At 41.5% G+C, this 19,903-nt stretch overlaps 1 protein-coding gene across 2 annotated transcripts in view; it reads left to right on the forward strand.

Moving 5' to 3' along the window:
* Positions 1-10,149: 10,149 nt before the first annotated feature.
* The window catches only part of PPP3CA (protein phosphatase 3 catalytic subunit alpha), a 313,266-nt gene continuing 303,512 nt past the window's right edge, over positions 10,150-19,903 (forward strand). The window contains exon 1 of one of the 2 annotated variants that reach the window (XM_037020090.2): positions 10,150-10,876. In XM_037020090.2, the coding sequence (XP_036875985.2) occupies positions 10,819-10,876 (58 nt within the window). In that variant the 5' untranslated portion in view covers positions 10,150-10,818. The remainder of the gene's footprint in view (positions 10,877-19,903) is intronic. The other variant, XM_037020092.2, reaches the window with a different exon arrangement.

The following is a 19,903-nucleotide window of genomic DNA, read 5'->3' on the forward strand; positions in this document are numbered from 1 at the left end:
ATTCATTTAGGCTATAAATGAGAAAAATTAAGTGATTTTTTACTCTAGAAAGTTAAATCAAAAACTTTATCTTTGAATGATTATGTGATATGTTCCTACTAAGTGATGTATTGCATATATATGTGTGTAGGCAAGTGCACATGTATGAGAGACAAATATGGGTGCATATAAGGCATTCATTCATATTTACAATAACTGCTGACCTTGAATTAGGAAATAAATATACATTGTAGGTATAAGTCGGGGTTTGTCACAAAACCAATAGGAGAATATATATATACTTCTGTGTGTGTATGTATAAAGAGGTTTGTTTAGGGAACTGGCTGACACAAATGTAGGCTGGTGATACTGAAATCTGTAGGGCAGTCTGACTGGAGGGAAACTCAGGCAGGAGCTGATGTTTTGATCTTGAAACGGAATTCCTTCTCCAGAGAAAACTGCTTTGGCTCTTAAGGCCTTCAACTGATTGGATGAGCCCCACCCACAGAGTTGAGGGTAATTCTTCCTTAATTGATTATAAAATTACAATAGATGTTAACCACATCTACAAAATACCTTCACAGAAACACCTAGACTAGCATTTGGTTAAATAATTGGGTATTATAGCCTAGTCAGGTGAACACAAAGGACTACCTAGCATACTGTGGGAGTAACAAAGTAAGAGAAAGAGCTTGTTTTGTTGTATAAAAATAGTACCAAAACATGTTATTCACAGAAACTGTTTTTCATTTATGCAGCATAGTAACTGGTTATGCTAACTTCTTATAAAAGGCAGTGTTTCACAAAAATAAACTGTATTTGCTGAATGTCTCTATATAAATATATTCATATTTCTAGGTAATCTGTTTACATCTTTGAAAATTAGAGATCTTAGTACTTCTAGTTGTAGCTAAGAAACATTAAGAGGGTATTTCTTCTAGTCAAGTTTGTATAACATTCACAACTGTCAGCTGTTGCCCCGCACTGCTCATCTACAGAGACACTAGAGCTCAGTGAGTGAGGCAGCACCTAACCTTGGCCTAGAAGGAGCTAGCAAGAGCACCAGAAGTAGTGGCAATGCTGAGAATCTGGCTTAGGGACACAGGGCCCAGGCACTATGTAATGATATCCAGGCTGGTCTAAGTGGTGTGTATCTGAGTCACCCCTGTAGAGGCCATGCAACAGGGACAGAAGGAGAGGTTCAGTGCAAGGAGCAACAGTCATGCAGGAGAATCTTGGCATGTAAAACAGAAATAGGGCACGCCCTAGCTACTGGGTGTTCAACAATAACCACAAGGTAAGATGGATTATTTAAAAATGTTGGCATAATTACCTTTTATAATTACACCTCCCACTTGTCCATCTATTTTTGGACATGTGAGGGGATTACATACTTCTGACCCCCTTGAAATTAGGTGTGGCTAAATGAAGAGGTCAGGCCAACGAAATGTGAGTGCAGCCTGCAGTGAGTGTCAACTGTCCAGGGCTCTCCTCCCCTGCTTGGTGACTGGAAGCATGTGCTGAATGGTGCCTGTAAGGTGCCTCTGATGATCTGATTGAAGCAGGCTTGGATGCTCAGTCAGCACACGGACGTTCACTGCCCTGGAGGGGCGCCCAGACCTGCAGACGACTTCAGACTTTGTTAAGGTACTGAGATTTTTCCATTTTTATTGCTGTGTAAACTATAAGCTTCCTGATGGTGATGTGGACAGAGGCATAGGGAAAACTCAATTAAATAGCTCCAAAACTTTCCAAGACTCCCCAGAGTACACCCCCCACCACCCCTCTTTCTGACTTTCCACGTACATACGCTGTTTTGTTCTTTTTATTTTTGGCATTAGGTGTGCTGTAGAAACCCCTGGGTTGGGCAAGGATGGGAGCATATTATAGTCATCTTTTGAATGAAGAAAACGATTTCTATAAGCAGCAGAATAAGGAGGTGTCAACTTTTGAAAACCTACAGAGGGCATGGAGAAACAGTCACAGCTTCTCTTTTTGTCTTCCCTCTGATGACGGGTCTTTGGGTTCTAAGCACCATAACTCTCAAACAACCTCTAGCAAACAGGGTTTATTGTAAGGATATGGAGGGGCCTCATAAATCCTTAAAAAATTTAAACAACCAGGCCTGAGGAAAGACAAAAAGGAAAAAAAGATTTAGAAATCTCTTTCTCCCTATCTCTCTCTCCTTCTTACATCTCTCTTCACCCCTGCTGAATTTGAATTATGGTCCCTCTGGCCCAAGTGGCTTCATCTCCTTACTCACCTTGCTCATGAATTATTTGCTAGTTGCCAGCTCAGTCCCAGCCTCAAGGCCTTGCATTCAAACAACCACACCAACTCTCCTTCAAATGTTGGAGTCAAGTTCGTCCCAGGGGGTATCTGATTAGCCTAGTTTACTTTTGCAGATTAGATCAGGGAAGTTAAAGGGTACTGGTCCTGAGGCGCCCTCTGGTTAGATGTTCCCCCACCCTGTTCCAGTTCTCTGTGATGGCAGCAGCTGAATCTGTAACCTGATGATCACTCAGCAGGTGCTGTGGCTGGGGCATTTAATCTAAAACGTGCATGAGTTGGGCAAGCACCCTAAAGCATACCTAGCACAATTTCCCTGACTCTCTAGATTTCTCTGGGCTGGCATCAGGGACACCCTGAAAGAGAGAAGGAAACTCTTTTGAGGGACTGCTTCTAAACAACCATAACCCACACCCTGCCCACTTCCTCCCTGAAAATTGCTAATGTCTGGCTTAACTTATCACCAGAGAGTAACTCATGTTGCAAACAGTAGAACTCTTTGTGTATTTGGAGAAAGAGGAGCTATGAGTAATAGAGTGCCCTCGCCTAGGTTTATACACGTAATTATTCTTACAGTGAGGATATGTGAGAAACACACCTCATGCTAAAATTGACCTCCTGAATTCCCATTCCATTTCTCATCCTGAAGGCCTGAGTCAAGTCTTTTTACTCAATGAAAACTGAGTTTGTAACTTAAGAAAATCTAAACATGAATTTTAATTTTTTTCCTACAAATGCTTTGAAATGCGTATTTCTCCCCACCTCACTTTTGAGATATAATTGACATATAATGTGTATATATTGCAAAATGATCACCACAATATGATTAGTTAACATCCATCACCTCACATGATTACAATTTTTTCCTTGTGATTAGAACTTCTAAGGTCTACTCTTTTAGCAACTGCAAATATACAATACAATATTGTTAACTATAGTCACCATGCTGTACGTTACATCCCCAGAGCTCATTTGTAACTGGAAGTTTATACCTTTTGAACATCTCCACCAAATTCCCCCACTCCACACCCTTGAAGTGCTTATTTCAGCTATTGAGAAAATTAGAAAAACTGACCTGGACTACATTATAAGCAAATATTCATTCACTACATATTTATTAAGTACTCAGTATGCGCTAGGCATATTACAGGTACTGGAATAAAACTCACATGAGATAAGACACAATCTCTACCTTCAAGGGTTGTATCATCTACTGCAGGATGACAAACACACCACACATACCACACCCACACATGTAATGTCAAGTAAGTACAAGCACGAAAAAGGAGCTAAAACAGTATAAAGAAGCAGAGAATGATAAGGTGCTGACTTAGGCAGGTATAAAGACTGCTCTGTTAAGACCACTAGTGAACTCTCCTTTTGTCAAAACCAATAGTCAATTCTCAGTTGTCATTTTACTCAGTCCAAATCCATCAGCATTGTTGACAGAATTTACTTTATTTGTTCTACCTCAGAGACACCACCTCTCCCTTTTCAGTAGGCTTCACTGGTCCTTCCTCTTCTCCCTACCTACTAACTGAAATAAAATACTATTTAAAGTAATATATAAAGTCATGAAGCCATGATTCTCACTTTTATACAATGCCAGCCTGGCTTTCTCTCAAGTTGACTTATATATCCAACTAGCTGCATGCTGTCCCCACTTCTATGTATAATATGCATCTCAAAGCTAACATATCTAAAACTAGTGTTAGATTTTCTCCACAAAATATGCTGCATTCCCAATGTTCCTTTCTGTGCAAATGGTAACTCCTCTATCTTCCAATGACTCCACTCCAAAATCTTGGAGTTCTTGATCCTTCTTTTTAATTTTCCCACATCCACTATCCAACCCATCAGCAAATCTGTTAGCTCTAATCTTTAAAATATATTTGGAATTGGATACTTCTCACCACTTACATCTAAACTCTATAATCTAACCCACTTTATTTCTAGCCTGGGGTATGAAAATAGTCTCTACATGGTCTTCCCATTTCTATCCCTGCTCCTTTCCTATCACTACATCCAGAGTCAGTTCATACGAAAGAGTGATGGTTTTCTTTAAGCTTAAATTTTATCATATCACTTTTCTAATGAAATAACTCTTATTTAGCCAGAATAATGTTCAGAATATTTTTTATGGCCTACAAGGCTCTATATGATTTGACCTTATGTCACCGCTCTGACCTCACCTTGTACCACTTTCTCTAGTTCACTGTGTTCCACCTACTTGGGACTTCTTTGATAGTTCTTTAAGAATGTCAGTCTTACTTCAGAGCCTTTGCACCTGCTGTTCCTTGAACCTGAAACACCTTTTTTCCAGATAGCTACATAGATGTTATCCTTATTTCATTTGAATCTCTGTTGAAATACCACTTTCTCAGAGAAGTCTTCCCTAAACCATTTGTCTACAGCAGTGAGTAGCATGCCTTTGCCCATCACTTCCTCTAGGGCCTTCATCACTGCACATGATTTTTATGTCTGTCACTTGGTTCACCTGACATGTCACATGTGTGTAACTGTTTTTATCTGTTCCTCTTAATCCATTGTCTCTTCTCACTAGAAGGTATGGTTTACAAGGTGAGAGACTTTGATTTTTTTTTAATGTTATATTCCCAGTGCTTAATTTGTGTGGGTGTTCATAAATGCCTGTTGAATATATGCTTTCCAATAACCATGTATGCTAGCGAAAAAAGAAAACCCTCACTATTAGAAGTAAAAGATAGATGGCTAGTCTGAGTGCAAGATGTCTTTGTAATAGAATATTTACTTGAATTCATGAATTCTCAATCAATAATGGCAAAACTTACTTTCAGAAAGTTAAATTTCTGCCAGCTTTGATGAGTCAAACTCATTTCTAGTTACTATATTGATTTTGTATATGCAAATGTGCTTTTAAAGGCTTGACAAACTTTCCTCAATTGATTTACTAGGTCTCCTTTAGTTTGATTACTTAGTCTTGTACTGTTGTTGAAGTTGATCTCAAAGCACTTCAAATGTAAACTTCAGTTTATTTCAGGTCAAACATTCTGAGTTTAGAAAATCCAGTATACATAAAGTTTTACAGCATGACTATTTCTTGGGTTTTCAATATAATAGTATTTTATATAGCTATTTTAAATGTAAACATTTTTGACTTGACACCATTAACCTACTCATAATTAAAAAATTAATAATAAAATTAGACTTCAAACTACATAGGAGAAAGGGCTAATAAGATTTCTTTACATTGTGTGTTTATGTATATGTATATACATACATAGATGTACACATATATGCCTATGAAATATGTATATATAAATTGAAATATCCCTGAGATAAGGGCCTGCAGGATCTAACCTAGTGCCTCACATATTGGATGTCCATACATTTTTTAAAGTCACTTAACAAAATTAGTTGAGCACCTACTCTGTGCACAGAAGTGAGATATAAGATACAAATATGCATAAAAATAATAGAATGTTTATTAAATCCACATGAATAATGATCATCCATAGTCTTGCCAAATTTTATGTAAAATACATCCTTTCCATGTTGAACTTAACCTACAATTCCGTAAGTTATAGTTTGGTCCCAGATGGAAAACAATTAAATTTATCCTGAATACATTTGGTTTAGCAATTTTTTATGTTCTTTGAGAAATTATGTTTCTAAATGAGGGAAACTGCCTGCTGAACAAACCAAGACTCAATAAAATTTTAAGAGCAATCTAAAAGATAAACAATAAGAAGCCCTTTTAGCTTAAACCTCAAATAAAATCCATGTTGAATAATATATTTCATTGAGCCTCTATAGTAAAGAGCATAAAACTTGACATGTTAGAAGTGAATGTCAGAGGAGTTTGCTTTAGGATAATAAATCACGATCTCATACACATTCATGGCCCCACCAGGACTGGCTGTCTAGTTTGCACGTTCTTCAGCACTATGCTCCACCAGATCAGGTTAGAATGGGCCAGACATACTGCTGCTGTTTGCTGTCAACTATGCAGAATGAAGCACACGCCTTAGGAGAGCCAAAACCAGATGTTCTTATTCAGATCTTAATGTCAAAATGTTAGTACATTTATCTAAGAACCAAAGTCCAAAATTTCAAAATCAGGTTATTCTCACAACAGAATATAGAATACAGTGTCTTTATTTTTTTCTTAAAAAAAGAAAAAAGCCTCCAGATCTAGCAAAACACTCAATAGAAAACTAAAATACTGTATTGTTCATTTATTATTATTTGCACCAATGAAGGTAAGCTGTGACTTGGAGCATTTGAGTGGACACATGACTCCAAATCAATATTTTCTTTTTTGTCTACACATATCTTCATAATTAGTTTTGATAAAGTGAATACTAAAATTAGTTTGCATTCTCCAGTAGTGAGAGGAAGTAGCACCCTATCCCTAAATGTTGCAAAGATGACATGTACATAATTCATGTATAACAATACTTGAGATCCTTGAATAAAGGGACTGAGTCATTGAATTCTTTGCTCCATACATTCGTACATCATGTAGTACAATACCTTGCATAGAACAGGTTTTCAAAACAACTGTTATATGAATAATCTATTTATAAAAGTCAAATTTGGTGCTTATATATTAAAAGAAATAGTATTTTTAGGTTTTTTGTAGTTCTATTATATGAAACATACACCATAATTCTGGATATTACTTTTTGAACTAACATCGTAAGTAAGTTTTGTGCATTAATTTGGTTACACTAGCTATCCTAACAAACGTATCCCTAAATTTCAATGTAGCAACTCAATAAAAATTAATTTCTTCTTCATGTAAAGTCTAACGCAGTTTCCTAGTAGGTGAGCACCATTCTTCTATGCAGTATTTCAGGCACTCAGCTTTTCCATTTGGGTTCTAGAAGCCTCTGCATTCAGCTATAGGAGAGGAAGCCATAAGATGGAGAAGGCATATCTGCTGCTTAACTACTTTGGCCTGAAACTGATGAAACACTTCAGCCCACAGCTCATAGCCCAGACCTAGTCGACAGGCCTACTTAAATGTAAGCAGGTGCAGACTAGGAAATGGAATCACTACCTGGACAGATGCTTCCCAGAGAGAAGCAAACTAAGGAAGGGGAAAGGCAATTTTTAGTAATTTGCTACTAAAATGGCAAGTTGGATTTTTTGCCAAGGTTTTCTCTCTTTTCCTTTCTTTTTTTCATAAGCAGAGGACATTGTCAAAGTCAGCATCCAGGAATTTCAGGAACTCCGTGAAGATGGAAATTCCGTGTGTGAGGTAATCTTATTAAGTGGTAATATAATCAAGGACTGCTCAGGCAGTCTAACAGGATGAAAAAAAAATGGCAGTAGCAGATAGTAGGACATCTGAAAAAAAAATACCTGAATAAAAAAGATGATTTGGCTATTTCAGTAGGCCAGGTATGTGGACATAACTAGTCCCTAGATAATATGTTGATGTCTAGTTTTCTTAGAGTTAGGCTCCAATTTTGTCTAAGATGTGTTTTTGTTGCAACTGTACACAATCATACACATGCAATTAAAGGTACCTATGAAAATAAGATGTGTTGTAAAGTGATTATGACTCATAACTTCTTTTCCCCACACATACCTCAGCTGGGAGGTGTCCTAGACTTGTAGCAGACTGAAGGGTGTGCCTCAAAGGTGTGCCTTTATCTCCTATCTGTATCATAAAACTTTTCTAGGGTGCTGACATTTTAAGCCTCTCATCTTGGTTCAAAGGCGTTTTCCTAAACCTGAAAAGTGAGTCCAAATAACGGTGGGAATGGCACAGCACTTCTTTTTGCAACAGGCGGGAAAGAACACCATGGCCCTAGAAGTGAGCATCCCTGGACATGGTTTCTTGGGTTTTCCTCAATTAAGTCCTCTTCTCACCCACAGGCCTGGGCATCTCTGGCTTGCTCTGAGCCAGCTGGCCAGGGACCAACCTCCCAAATCTGCCTTAGCAACTAGCTCTGCTCATGCTCAGGAGGCTGTTTTCAACAACCCCTTTCTGAGGCGTTACAGTAGCCTCTCAGAGCTCTTATTTTTATGTCATTTTTACTTGACTGTAGGTTTTATTGAGGGCAAGGACCATTTTCAAATGCCTCTTCCCTCATACAAATTACCTACCACTGTGTCTGGCATATGAAAGGAGCATAATACATATTTATTGAATGTACTGTCTGCCTATTCACCAAACAGTACCCTGGAGTTGTGAATTGAGCAGCAGAATCTTAGAGCTGGCCTCCCTGAGCAGGTGGATACACCCTGCATGGTCTCTTTTGCTTGGGGAACTCCACAGAAACCCTCCTGCCTTCTAGTGTGAGCATCTGTTCTTTCTTTGTAGGCCACATCGCTCAAGTCATACTCCAGTGCCATGAGTCAATTCCTAAAGCTTATTTTCCAGTTTGAACTTTAATCCCTGTGCCCCAAAACACTTTTTCTTGCTCCATCTCCTAGCTTCCTAAATCTTTTATTAGGCCTTTTACTGGGCTCATGGTCCAATTCGTGAAATAGGAAAAACATAATATTGAAGGGTCTTGGAAATAAAACAGGAAAGATGGAGGGTGAGAAATTTGCTCAGCTCTCTTCATTATTTCCAAAGAAGCTCCAATCTCTTTGCCTGTCCTTGGTGCTGAGGTTAGTTGGAGAGAGGGGCTGTGCGGAAGTGACCTTCTGGTAGAGGGAGACCCTCTTCTCATTCGGTGTCAGTGCAGGGCAGGCAGGTCAGAAAGGTGCATTGGGCCATTGTTACTCTGGCCTCTCGCACGTTGCATTCTCTCCTTTCCTTTCAACGGGAGGTACCAGAGTTGTATTTCAAGGCCCTGCAGGCATCGGGGCACCAAGGGAGTGTCGAGTGATTGGGAGGAGGGGGAAAGGAAAGGTCGCCAGTCCTGTTCAGTGGCTGCGGGTGCGTGGGTGAACAAGGAAAAGTCGATGTTCTCTTTGGTGTTTCTCCCACCCCTTCATTTCTCCCTGGAAAAACAGCAGGGAGGTCTCTGGTGCCTCAGAGTTGCCTGGGGTCCCTTAGACTCCGTCCCCATCCTCCTAGAGCATCCCGCTCCCGCATCCCATGGCGCCCTGAACACTACTCCAGGTCCCCCGCCCACGACGCTCGGGTGCAGCCCCTTCCTCGGGAGGTGTGGATGCATGGGTGGGAAACATCAATAACCACTACACCGCCCACAAAAATGCCCAAATATGAAAACAACCGTACATCCATCACAGGCGGAGCCCGTCTCCCCAAGGTACGGTGTTTATCCGTCGCCCTTTTGGCGATCCTCCCCGGACAGCTGCGACAGCGAGAGCAGCTGTGCCGGTCCCGAAGCTCCCCGCGCTGCTCCTTCCTCCGCCCTCTCGGTCGCCTCCCACCCCCACTCCCTCCCCTCCCCTGCCGCCTCCCTTTTCGTCCTCTCTGGGCCACGCACACACCCGGAGACACCCTCCGCACTTGGCCACTCACACTGCGGCTTAACCCGGCCGACAGGGCATGGTTGCCAAAGCCGCGCGGGTGTGCGTTACGGGGTCCAGTAGAGGAAGCCAAACGGGGCCGGGGTGGCGTGGTGGAGCCCCTCTCCTCCCAGCCACGTCCCGTGCCCATTATCCTTCCCTAATCCCGACCGGCCGGCAACAGTGACACCTGAGCGGGAACTGGGCGGTGCAGTCGGCAGGCCCGCCGGACTCGCGGCTCCGGGAAAACAGAGCTGGGGGCGGGCCCGCGAGGTGGAGCGGGAGGCGGGACCCGCGGGGAGGCCGCTACCAGCAGTGAGTGGCGTGCGCAGCGACCAATGAACTCCCGCAGCCCCGACGACGGCGTGGGGAGCTGAGGGAGTGCTCCGAGGGAAGGCGGAGGCTGCCCCGGCGCTAGAGGCGGGGGCGGGGGGGAGGAAGGGGAGGTGGCGGCGGCGGGCGCGGCGGCGGCGGCGGGCGCGGCGGCGGCGGCGGAGGGTAGGTTGCGCCCGGGACTGTCTGGGAAGCTCCGCGGCTGTGCGTGTGCGAGGGAAGGAGCGCCGCGGGAAGGCAGAAGCGGGCGCGAGCGAGCGAGGCGGCAGGACGTCTCCGGCGGCCCGGACCAGCGGCGGCGCCGGGTGGGGGAAGCAGCGGCTGCGGCGGCCGCTCTCCGCCGCCGGGGACGCCCAGGCGCGGCCGGGAGCGCTGACATCGGCGGCCCTGCCTCTCCCCTCTCGCCCCCGGCCCTCCCCATGTGATCGGTCGTAGTCCCGGCCGTGTGTGCGCGCGTGGGGCTGCATTCCGCGGTGCCGAGCGCCGTGCCAGGGTGGGCGCTCGTGTGTGCTCCTCTCCTCCCATCCCCCACTGCCCCAAGATAAAAGAAGAACCGAGAGGCGTGCTTAGAAAATAAATAAATAACCATCACACACGCGCAGCCCGGAGCGGCGGCGGCGGAGGCGGAGGAGGGACGCGCGGGGAAGGCAGTAACTTTAAAGCCAGCGCAGAGCCCAGACCTCAGCCGAGCGGTGTGCAGCGCGGCGGCGGCGGCGGCGGCGAGCGTCTGGCCCGCAGGTCCGGTCGGTGTGCAGCAGGACGGACGAGCGGCGCGTCGCTGTCCCCCGGCGACTGGAGATGTCCGAGCCCAAAGCAATAGACCCCAAGTTGTCGACGACCGACAGGGTGGTGAAAGGTAAGCGGCGCGCCGCGGTCGCCGGGCAGCGCGTGCCGCAGGCACCCGGGCGGCCGCCTCCCCTCCCCCGCCCCGGGTTCTCGCCGGCCCCAGCCACGGACCTTCTAGGATATTGTGTAATCCTCGGGCCCCCTCCTTCTAGCTGCCTGCCCCCACGCCTCCCACCCAGCCGCACCTGGGGCATTTGTATTTGCGGGGCGTCAGTCTGCGAGCGGCGGGGTTGGCGGGGCGGGAGGGGCGCCCGGGGCGCCCGGGGGGTGGCTGCTGGCAGGGTGTAGCTGCTGTGACAGAAATAGGAAGTGGGTGGCTGCTCGCAGGCTTGCATGGGATCGGGTTTATGGTTTTCTTTTGCAGAGGGAGGGGTGATTTATGGCTTTTAAAAAATTTATATGGCATTTTTATGTGGTCGTGGCTTTTCACCGACGGCCAGGCTCTGGCAGGGCTCTCGGCGCCCCATTGCAGCAGTACCTCCGCGCCGCCTCCCCCTTCCCCAAAGAGCCTGCACAGGACTCGCGAGAGCGCGGGAGAGCGTGGGGGCGCCCGGCGCTTCCTTCCGCGGGCAGGGGTGGCCGCGGGCGGAGCGTGGGGCCGGCCGCGCGGGGCGGCGGGAGGCAGGGAAGGACCCGAGAGCCCCGCCGACGCCGCCCCGGGATTCCCCCGGAGGCCCTTAGGGAGGCGCGTCGGGCAGTTCAGCCTCCCTCTCCGCCCCGCATCTTCCCTCGGCGACCTGTCAGTGCTCCTGAACGGTTCCAGCTGGAGCTCACCCCTCCCTTGCCCCTGTGGTAACCTCACCCCGCTCGCTCTCCGTGCCCCTGGCACCCCCTTGTTACCGGCCTATTTGACTCTTACACTGGCTCTTTCCAATGCCCCGGGATCATGCACTGGCGGGGATGGCTCTAGGGTTCCTGGCGAAAAGACGCCGGGATGCGTGGGGGTGAGGATGGGGGCAGGTACTCCTTCCTCTATCGTTCCGGGGAAGCCTCTGTTCTACTTGGTGAAGTGGGGGAGGTACCAGCCTACGAATCCTGGAAGGATGAGACCACAGAGTGAACCCACCAGTATCCCTAATTACGGGGGTCAGGACACCCAGCAGAGCAGAGATAGGCGTGGGCTAGGCGCGGAGTGGTCTCAGCGGTGGCTGGTGGAAGGAGAGAAAGAGTGAGACTGTGAGAGAGAAACCGAGATAAATAGATAGTTGTATGTAGAACAGAATTAGTGTCTTAACATTGCCAGAGCATGCAAGTGGAGGGCATGGCAATAAAGTCATTTGCACCCTGAGCACTTAGGTGAAGTAACCCGGCAGCCTGAAGACCAGGATTCCCATGTCCTTCTAGGACTTCAAAACTGTGCATTCCTTCATTCAGGTTTGCTCAGTTTTTTTTTTTTTTTTTTTTTTTTGTGTGTGTGTGTGTGGTGGTGAGAGAAAAGATTTTTTTAAGAGAATAAAATATTTTGTTTTGATTGAATTAGAATCATTCCTGCTTCAGTGCAGTATGCATACATCCTTCAAAATAAGGAGGAAATATCTCTGCAAAAATGACTTGAAATAGGACGACAGATGCACAACTGCAGGCATGGACACTCGTGTATATAGTCAATTCAAATTCAGAGGAACTGTGCTTTGTCCTAAGGACTCTGTTGACATTTTCAAAAATTAAGACCTTTTACTAATATTTCAGAAACATCTCCAAATGTGTGACATTTAGTTGTAGTTCCAATATGTATGTTAAGGTTACCTGTTCTTGAAACAATTAATGTAAAGCTTAATTCAGATGAGAGCTGTAAACCTGTCAGCAATTAAAAAACACTCATAACTGCACACATAAATTCACGGTCCCTGTTTTAAATCACAAAGTGTGGATTCTCAATGTAAATGTAAATTTTTCATTAAGTTATGAATATAAAAGTAATTGTTCACATTATAATTTGGGTCTTCACCAGTTAAGGTGAAAGAACCCATTCAGCCATTCCATGGCTCACTTAGACTTTTCAGCCATTCTGTGGTTTGCTTGCTGCCTTTTTTTCCAATACTGTGCTATGTTATAGATGGCTTTCTATTATAAGTACCTACACCCACCCATAACTCCAATAATTTGGTTTATATATTTTTGCAGAACCGAATTGCAAATGTGGTTGATAGATTCAAAAAAGGAAAAGTTAATTTTGCATGTTTTGATAGGGATCTTGATGTGAAATTTTAAATCTGAAATTTTGTTTAGAAAAAAGTTTTATTGATGAATCTTGATTTCAAGGTTTTGACACACTGCCACTTTTTCCCTTATGCTTTCTTATAGATGCTATATTATTGGCTTAAAAGTCATTATTGAACACTGGATTAAACATTGTTATATGTATGATTTTTACGACTAGTTATTTGAGTGATAATCTATTTAGATTATCAGTCTTCTATGAAGCAGCATTTCCCCTTGAGTATGTAAACATATGCATAGTGAGTACAAAGTACATGTATGCTGATGGAAAAGAGATTACCATATGACTTCGCATTTACAAAAATTTAAGATATGATTCACAAACTGTAGTAAAGTTACATAGCTTTACTATAAATTTTGTTAGTACTTTATCTCAGTGCTTTTTCTTTAATGCAAAAAGGATTATCCTTGAGAAAATTTTTTTGCTTCTTAAAAGCTTCTTTCCTTATATGAAGTACAACTAGTAGTATTTACTGAATACAGAAGTAAGAAGTGTTTGGATCATTATTACCATGGCACACCATGGTGTTTGTTTACAGTTATCTTCATTAGTGTGATATGGCTTTTGTTTTGTAACAAATTGCTATTTACAAAAAAAGCTGTGCTTGTGGTTTTGTTTATAGTAATACCCTGATGGGACGGCTTTCTTGATTTTTACTTGCAGAATGCAACTTTATAGACAGGTTGATTTTAAGTCTCAGCTAACTCTATAATTTTTTAGGTTTGCAGCATCTGTTAAGTGTGTCCGAGACTGATCAGTTTTCTAAATCTTAAGAATGAAAAGGAATGGCAGTGTTTGAGATGAAGAGCATTCATTTAGATGACCTCAGAAAAAAGTTACTACAAAACTGGTGCTGTTTCATTTTGACTGTTCTTGGATAAAAACAATGGAAAGTATAAAAAATTCAGAGGCAACATCTTGGTAATGTCATTTGTTGGAAATGAGAATAATTTGACCCATTTACTGTTTTACATTTTTTTTTAAAAAGAAGCATTGCATAACTAACTATATGGCAAAAAACCGAGGGCAATAAAGAGAAGAATAACTATTTCCCTTTCTCCCCCTCAACACATCTGATAGTCTGTTTTTTCTTTGCAGTGGTGCTCCACATGCCTTTTTCAAATTTTGGCTTCTCTTCATTTCTTCCTGCCTGTTCCTGCCTATAATTCCTCCTTGTCTAGCCCTAACATTCCCTCCTGGCTATAGATCTCTACTCCATGACAGTTAAATACTTGAAGGAGATTCAGCTGTATTTGATGAGTGCATTGATCTGTTACACTTCTTCCCTCTGTCCCATCTCTGAGTGTTTTGCAAGGAGTGTTTTACCTTAACCCAAACTGATTTTTAATGGTAGAAACTCTAGATACCATGGCAGGTGGTTGAGAGGTAAATTTCTGTGAGGAGTTTTGGACTGTTTCTTAAAAACTCTAGGTAGGGAGCTCTTGTGCTTTGTATTGCTTTTGGCTGTGGGCAATGCAAAGTTGCTGTCTTTCGGTGTGATGTCAGCCTTTGTACTACTTGTGTTGACATAGGAATATTCTGGAAAGATACCTAAGTCATACAAGCCAGATGATGGTAGCTAAGTAAAATATTAATAAGAATTCAAACCGCGAGTGTTTCTAGCTGAATAAGACTGAATATTACTTAAAAAGGAATGAAAAAATGCTACATCAGTAATAACTGTCATGTTTGAATCTTGAAATGGAGTATTAAAAAATATCATTTCTTCTGTGGTGTGTCAAGAAGAGCAGCTCATTGTGAATTTTTTTTTTTACTGATGTTTGTTGCCATCAGTTGAGTTACTCCATGTATCTGGTTTTCCATTTGATTATAGTAAAACCTCATTAATTCGGTATCATTAATTGAAATTTACTATAATTAAACTTAGTGTTTGGTGGCTGAAGTTTATGTCAGCACTGGATGTGAAGAAGGGGGTCTGCTAATATAATTAATAATAAACAACAAGATTTGGTCATGGTTAATATACTTAGGAGAACAAATTCCTTTAAGGACTTAGTGAAAAACATGCAGATTAATGATGTTAATCACAAATTAGACTGATCTATTCATTAGTATTTCCTTTTAGCATTTTACTATAATGTAAACCCAGTATAAGAGCATTATTTGCAAAAACATTTTGTAAATTTAAGGCTTAAGGCAACCCTTGAGACTGGGATTCAGAGAAATTTCAGTGATTCTGAAATTCCATCAATTAGAAAAATTAACATTTAAAAAAATAATAGTTTTTTGGGAACGGTGGGGAAGAACCTCTATTTTAAATGAGTAATCTATTTTAAGACATCCGGTTAAAATGTGAAAAAAGTAACACCTTAGAATCTCATTAGAGGTTTACTCTAACGTTTGTTTATATTCGTTTAGAAATAATGCCTTTTTAAATCAGTTTGTTTCTTTATGACCTGTTTTTATTTGTAATTTTAGAGATATGGAACATGACTTTGATATACTGTGCATTTATAACTTCTATAATTGGCCTCTTATGCTTTTCCTTATCTTTTTTGTGTCAGCTATGTGTAAAGTTGAAACTAATTATGAAACCAAATAAAGAATTCAGTCAGAGTGACCTGATTGGAAAACAGCATTTTTCTAGACATGCTCTCCTTTTTGCAAATCCAGTTACCAGTTTGAGAATTTTGTGAAAATATTGGACGTTCCAGAACTAAAAAGAATGATGATGATTAATGATATGGAACTTTGATAAATAGTAAAGTAATCATTTTGTCAATATTTTCAGCAAGTTCCTGCTGTAGCATTTTCTTGATATTTAAGAGGGATGTAGTGAGATTTTGAATTCCAACTTTCTATAATTCCAGTGTTTTATATTATAATGCCACTGGCCACTTTTCATGTATATAAAAGGACAATAATTATACTTACCACTCATTCACGAGAACCAGAGCATCATCAAATGGAATTTGAGACCTGAGTGGTTACACTCAGTCCACTCACCTGGGAATGGCAGTTCAATCACTGCTGACACAGAATTACAAATGACAGCATATTAATGTATTTTCAGGGTCACTCAAGAATAGAACCATTAATATTGAAATCCACGAATGCCTTGGGTCTACAACAGTAGCTTATGGTGACACTTATTTTATAGTTGAAGAAGTGAGACTAAATAGAATGGTCAGGCACAGGTGGGTGTAGGATACCGGTAAGTGTAAACAAATTCTTCCCTTTAGCAAAGATGCTCTTCTCCTGAAAATATACTTATTTTGGTGTATTTAAGAAATCACATTTTGTTTTGAACTTCTATTGAATTACTTAGCTATATAAAATAGTTTCATTAGGAGAATAAAATTTATTATATTTAGCAGATATAGCATATATATGATGTATAATGTATATAATATCACAGCAGAATATCAGATTCTGATGATAAATATTACAATCTGGTTTGATCTTGGCATTGAAGTTTACCTAAGAAAAACTGTTAAACATTATTTCCTATTCAGGTAAATATATACACAGAAATAGGAACAGCATACTCCCTGTCAGGGAGTTTTATTTACTTATATTTTGAAGGGTGTTATTGTCAGCCTCCTTGTTGGAACTATGAAAAATGGCACATACGGTTGTTCTGGTTTGAGAAAATTGTTGATTTCTAGAGAGAGCTCAAGTGACAGTCTTAGCCAAAGCCTCCTTGGTATTCCACTCCTTTTTTAAAATGTAGTCATCAGGTGCAAATGATGAAGGCACTGAAATAAGATTTCAGTTTGTAAAATCAGTCTTTTGTGATCTTGACATTTTCAGCATTTTAACCCATTTTATTTTATAATTTTTCCATCTTTTTGTACAGCCAATATTCAGTGATAAGTCACCAATTATATTTCATATAAGAAGTCAAAGAAAAAATTCATATTCCTTAACAGTTAGGTGTTTGGCATTCACCTCTCAGCTGAGGACATAGACCTGTTGCTGCAATCTCAAATCAGTTTCATAAATGTACATTAAGGTAGAGCTGAAGCCTTATATATTAAAAAAATACATCATGACTGAGGAAGCAGTAATTAGTTATTAGAATACTGCATTTTTGAAAATAGATGGATTCTTTTTGAGACCATGATAGAGGGAAATAAAACTTTTGTGTTTTTCTTCTTTTTATTTCTCTATTCTTTTGCCTCTCAGCCCAAATATATTATGACACTATTTTACAGGATGGTCCGACTTTCTAGGAACTTTTGTCTCTTGCAGCTGGAAATTCTGCATGTGTCTGCAAAAGAGCAAAGCCAACAATTAGGTATCAGAGATCTCTTTTAAGATCTGCTTCTAGATTCTGACATACCACCTTACAGTGTTTGTCAATTTCAGTTATGAAATCAGAAGATGGTTGATGTTTAAAGAGTTACATTCATATAGAGCTAAATTAAAAAAAAAATTCATCAGTCCTAAGATTCTAAGACTTGAAGAGTCTTTTGTACAGTGACTGTATAGCCTGTTTTTCCATTTTAGGGAGGAGTTACTACTTCTGATTTAAAGTGTTCAGATGTCTTTAGCATTGGAATGCTTTGGGAATTCTGGTATGTCAGTATCTAAACCATGTCACTCAGTTTGTTGCATATACTTGGAAGTTACATAAAATTATTTTGTTAATATGTGTATACAAAGTTTTAGTTTAAAAATTATGGTCATTGAGCCAGTGGTGCCTAGTTTCGTGCCTTGCTTATTATGCACTAAGTCCTTGAATGTTTTGGGCATTCCAGAATTCTCACATGCATCGTAAAGCAATAAATGGAGACAAATTGCATGCTTATTTTGAGTGCATCATAGTAAGTTCTGATTCTTTGTAAATGGTTCTGTATGACGACTTATCTAGCTAATTGGAATGCTTCCTTTACCGGCCATATCAGGAGATGGAGCCAAGAGAAGGAAGCATTAATGAGGTGACACAGAGTGAGGGCAGTTTTGTTGTTCGGTCATTTGGACTGAGTTTTAAGAGGCTAATAAACCTTTTTCAGCTTAGCCTATTAGCTTGAGCTTGAAAGCTTTCTTTCAGGTTTTGTTGTATTAAGGTAGAGCTGAAGCCTTATATATTAAAAAAATACATCATGACTGAGGAAGCATGTATTTCCTCAGTTTTTGACAGGTGAGAAAAGATACGTTAATTACTCAGTGTTTGATTTATTTATTGGGAGACTTATATTTTTCAATTATTGCCCAAACTTGGACTTGAAGAGAAAATGGCCTGGCAGATTTCAAGAAAAACAAAAAACAAATGAAGCCAAGACCAAAAAAATCCTCTTCTTGTGTTTATATCAGTTTGTCGTTTATTGCAATGCTTTTATCATCCATTCAGCCTTCTCCAACACAGCCTCGCGTCCTCCTCTGGCCCCCAAATGTCACTGGAGGCTATCCAGTGAGAAGATATATGGGCAACAGGAAGTTCAAAAAGGTGGCACGACTCTGCTGCTTCCTTATATTCTCCTGTGTGGGCTGGAACCCATCCACTGACATTGGTTTCTAAGTGTTTTGTAAGCTATGCCATTTTATCAAATTAAATTTAAAGCACAATACATTCTCTTTAGATAGCAGAATCTGAATCAGGACTTCAAGTTTGTGTTGTTATTACTATTTTGCTTTTTACAAAGGAATTAAAACTTGAAAAATTAAACCTGGCATTGTTGGTCTGTTGTGCATATTTAATGCTAATAAATTACATGCATATCTTCTCTGTGTGGGTCTGATTATTGGCATGATAACAGCTCTCATCATTTAATTCTAATCACCTGGGCTTCAGTTCAGATGTCCCCTCTTCTGGGACCTACATTTCCTCATACCTTCGATTGGAATAAAGGGACTCAGCCTCTTCACAGAGAGCCCCTTGAGTAGAGCATGTTCTGTGACAGGTTACCTGTCTGCCTCTCCTTCCCAGGAAGTGGAGAGTACAGAAGAGTGGGGTCTGGTTCCATTTGTCTTTATATCTTTAGCCCTAGCACAGTGCCTACTATAGATTAGGCATTTGACACATGGTTGTTAAATGAATGAAATACAGATGAAGGGTGAGAGGGATTGAAATTTCTAAATTAGAGGATTCTTTTCTGTTCTTAGATTTTGTGGATCTTAAATCATGGTCAGTTTACAAACATCTAGTGAGTTTCTTGATTTGTAAGTGTCATTCCTATAGAAGGGTTTCTTTACATGAGTTTTTGAAATGGTCTGTTTCATGAATTGGGATTATATGTTTTTGGCCCAGTAGCCAGCTGGCAGAGGCATAATTGGCAGGAGTGGCTTACCCAGGGAGTATTGGTTTTCAGTCAGTGTCAGTCAAAGGGTGTTTAGGTCGATTTTCTCAAACGTGGGTGATGATTTTTTTCCTCAAGAAGACTGGTGATGATACCAAGGTGGGGGAGAGGGATTGTGACAAGCACTTGGGAGGTCCAGATTAGATTTCATAATTATATTGCTTAGAGAAAGTGAATAAAAGTATGTTTAGAATCAGAACAGAGATATAAAACATACTGCAGGCCCAGATAAGAGATACTTTTGTAATACTAATAAGCAATCTTCAGCCCCATTACATGAGTACAGGCTGCTCCTGAGTCAGCTCCTAGGGTGGCATGTCTGTGTGGTGAATGTTTTAGAGAATCTCAGACCTGAGGTCCATACTAACAGGGAGGCAGCATGGTGAGGCACCTGCTCCCAGCCCTGCTCTTACAGAGAGACAGCAGGACCAGTGCTAGCCCAGATGTGGTCAGGTGGCTCCCTGGTCAGCAGGCCTGCCAGGGCTTTCGCTCTGCTTTATGGGCCAGGACTCAGTGTCTCCTTAATGCAGAAATACTTAAAGGAGTTGAAGAC

This window comes from Manis javanica, chromosome 5, assembly GCF_040802235.1.
Source record: "Manis javanica isolate MJ-LG chromosome 5, MJ_LKY, whole genome shotgun sequence".
NCBI lineage: Eukaryota > Metazoa > Chordata > Mammalia > Pholidota > Manidae > Manis > Manis javanica.